A 2,854-nucleotide genomic window follows, 5' to 3' on the forward strand; every position below is an offset into this window, starting at 1 on the left:
AATCTTGCTTTGAGTAAAGCATAAAAAAATCAATTTTTTAATTTCTAAGTAATGGAAATATTAATAATATTACGAATTATAGTTAACCCATTGTTTGATGTGTGAAAAAATTAATATATAATAAAATTATAACTAAACTAATATTATTTTAAATTTTATAAAACACTAATTAATATAATATTATTTCTCAAGAAAATTAAATTTTTGAAAATTTAGTTAACTGAAATAATAATGCTAATAATAATTATAAATAACTAATGGAAAAAAAATTTATCGCAAATATTAAAATTAATATAAAAAATTAAATCAAAATTTTTAAGGTTTAATGTAAACAAAACTTCACATCGAAAAAATTACAATTAATATAATATAACAAAATTAAAAAAAAAATTTAAATAATATTAAATTATTAATATTTCTTCATTCCATATGCGTTTTATACATTTAATTATTATAATTATCAGCTGGCTGGATTCGTATAAAAAAATAACTGAACTGTTAAAAAAGAAATATATTCTATAATTTAAAAATAAAATGCTTTTTAAAAAATTTTATTTGAACAATTTTTTTTTTATTAAAATATCATGAAAATACACAGAACTGATACAAACTTAAACAAAACCGAATTTTAAAGCAATATAAGCAAACTTAATATTCATTAAAATTAATGTTAAACAAACTACAAAAACAAACCGTAGAAAAATGTAGCTTATTTTACAATTGTTTCTATATCAAATCAATAATATATTTATATTCAACAAAATGTTTGTAAGTAATAAAGCATATTTTGTATGTAACTATAGAAAAATATAAATTTGTTTAAAAAATTGCTTAAATTCCATTCACATCAGCATTTTTGTGTATGTATATATTTATTTATATATATATTTTAATAAATGGTAAAAACCGTATGTATGTATGCATACCATTTTTGCTTGATACTACTTATATATTTTGTTTTGTTTTGTTGTTTTTAATGCAAATTTACTGCTTTACTGTTTTTTTTTTCATTTTTGTTGTTGTTTGCTTTTACTTGCTTAATTTTACGCTTCTCATACAATATAAGTGTGCTCGTTTATGTTATTCTGCTCTTATACATATACGCGCGCGTTGATCTTACGTGCTCTTTGCTTTAATGGAACTTCCGCTTCTTGCCACCACGCTTTTTACCTTTGCCCTTCAATTTACGTTTTTTACTGCCACCACTGGAACCCTCACCACGCAACGCCGGATCGCGGCTAATTTCGCCGAGTATCTCATCGCCGAGTGTGGCTGTAAGAAGAGAAAGCGAAAGTATGTTAGCAATAAAAAAAATTTCAGAAAAAACATTTGAAAACAATTTTTAGGTTATATTTTTCCTTATAAATATACAACTCACCTAGAGTGGTCAACTTGCGTTGGCGATGCTTTTCCGCTTTGGTCACCGGCAGACGTGTCAAATAGGTCTCCTCATATTCTTGTTTCTCTTTCTGTTGTTTGGAGAGCAGTTGTTGGGCGCGTGACCCGGATGATAGTTCGGTAGGTGCGTCGAGATATTCTTCCTTCAAATCTTGCAACATTGAGGCGCTATATATGGATATAAAGCATTTTTAATAATTTTTTTCAAAGAAACACAAAAAAAAAATTTCTGCAAATTTCCGCAACTTACGTGATGGCACGCTTCTTGGCGCGCTCTATCATTTTCTTATCCTTATCCGCAGATTTCTCATCGCCATCATAGTAGACTGGCTTAATTTTGGGCGGCACATAAATACCAGTTTTACCAGCTGTAGCGCCCTTTTTGGGTTTCTTCACGCCAGCCTCGCCTTCCTCATCATCGCCATCGCTTTCGGATGCCGAATTTTCGCTTGCGTCTTCATCATCCTCATCGGCATCTTCATCACCGCCAGCATTTGTTAGCATATTATCTGGATTGGGCTGCCATACAAAAATGTTGTGTATTAAGTAACTGGACATAACTTTAAAAGAAGCTCAAAACTCACCTTATACAAAATCGGATCGGTACTACTCGATACGCCGGTGGTGGCTGTCTTCACCAGCTTATCGATCTGATAGCGCAACTTATGATCGATTGGTCGTATTTTCTCCAAAACTGTGCGTATTTCGATTAATCGTTCAATGGATGGATCACCTTCGATGGTTTCGCCGGAGCATTTGCGTAACACTACATAAGTTAGATTTATCAAATAGTCGAGCAACATGTGATATTTGACTTCGAGAAAACTCAAGCCGTATTCTGTGGTTAGTTCGCCACGTTTGACGCGTTGCAACATGCTTTCGACAAGATCGGTGACTTGTTTCACATTGCTGTTCATCTCGCCGAGCAATTGTATGGCTTGTGGGATGTCCTGTTGCTGCACGTGGCAGTCATAGTCGAGCGCCTAGAAAGTAGGAAAGGTTGGGTTCGTGAATATTATGTTTCGTTTTTCATTTATTTTCTTAAAATACTTATTCATTTAAGTTCAAACATGCTGCCATTTCATTTGCTTAACTTTCAATCATACACCTCGTATAAATCGGTGCAGCATACAGTAAGCTCTCGTTTCATTTAACTTTCTCCCTCCCTCTTTTTATTAACATCATTCATATTTTCTTAGTTTCTTATATTTGTATATCTAATAAAGTATATATTATCATATAACCAACAGCAAAATTTTAAACACACACTTAATTTATTAGTAGATTTACTGTAAAGTCAAACACACGACTGTAAAATCATTCATTTGCATTCTCAAACAGTAACCATGTAACAAAATTTTATGGACTTGCTCTTGCCTACCCGCATGGTAGGCTTCTGCACTAAATAGCAAGTCCCAAAACCATCTAGAGCACAACTAGTGAGCAATTAAGACTA

The 2,854-nt window shown here is 31.6% G+C and overlaps 1 protein-coding gene across 1 annotated transcript; it reads right to left on the bottom strand.

Annotated features, from left to right (window-relative positions):
• Positions 1-998: 998 nt before the first annotated feature.
• On the bottom strand, positions 999-2,402 carry LOC105221837 (neuroguidin). Its single transcript, XM_049451525.1, has 4 exons — positions 1,983-2,402; positions 1,649-1,917; positions 1,379-1,566; positions 999-1,272 (listed from the first exon to the last, which is right to left on the bottom strand). The coding sequence occupies exons 1-4, from the start codon at positions 2,313-2,315 to the stop codon at positions 1,133-1,135; spliced, it is 930 nt and encodes a 309-aa protein (XP_049307482.1). The 5' UTR covers positions 2,316-2,402; the 3' UTR covers positions 999-1,132.
• Positions 2,403-2,854: the final 452 nt, after the last annotated feature.

This window comes from Bactrocera dorsalis, chromosome 1 (genome assembly GCF_023373825.1).
Source record: "Bactrocera dorsalis isolate Fly_Bdor chromosome 1, ASM2337382v1, whole genome shotgun sequence".
NCBI lineage: Eukaryota > Metazoa > Arthropoda > Insecta > Diptera > Tephritidae > Bactrocera > Bactrocera dorsalis.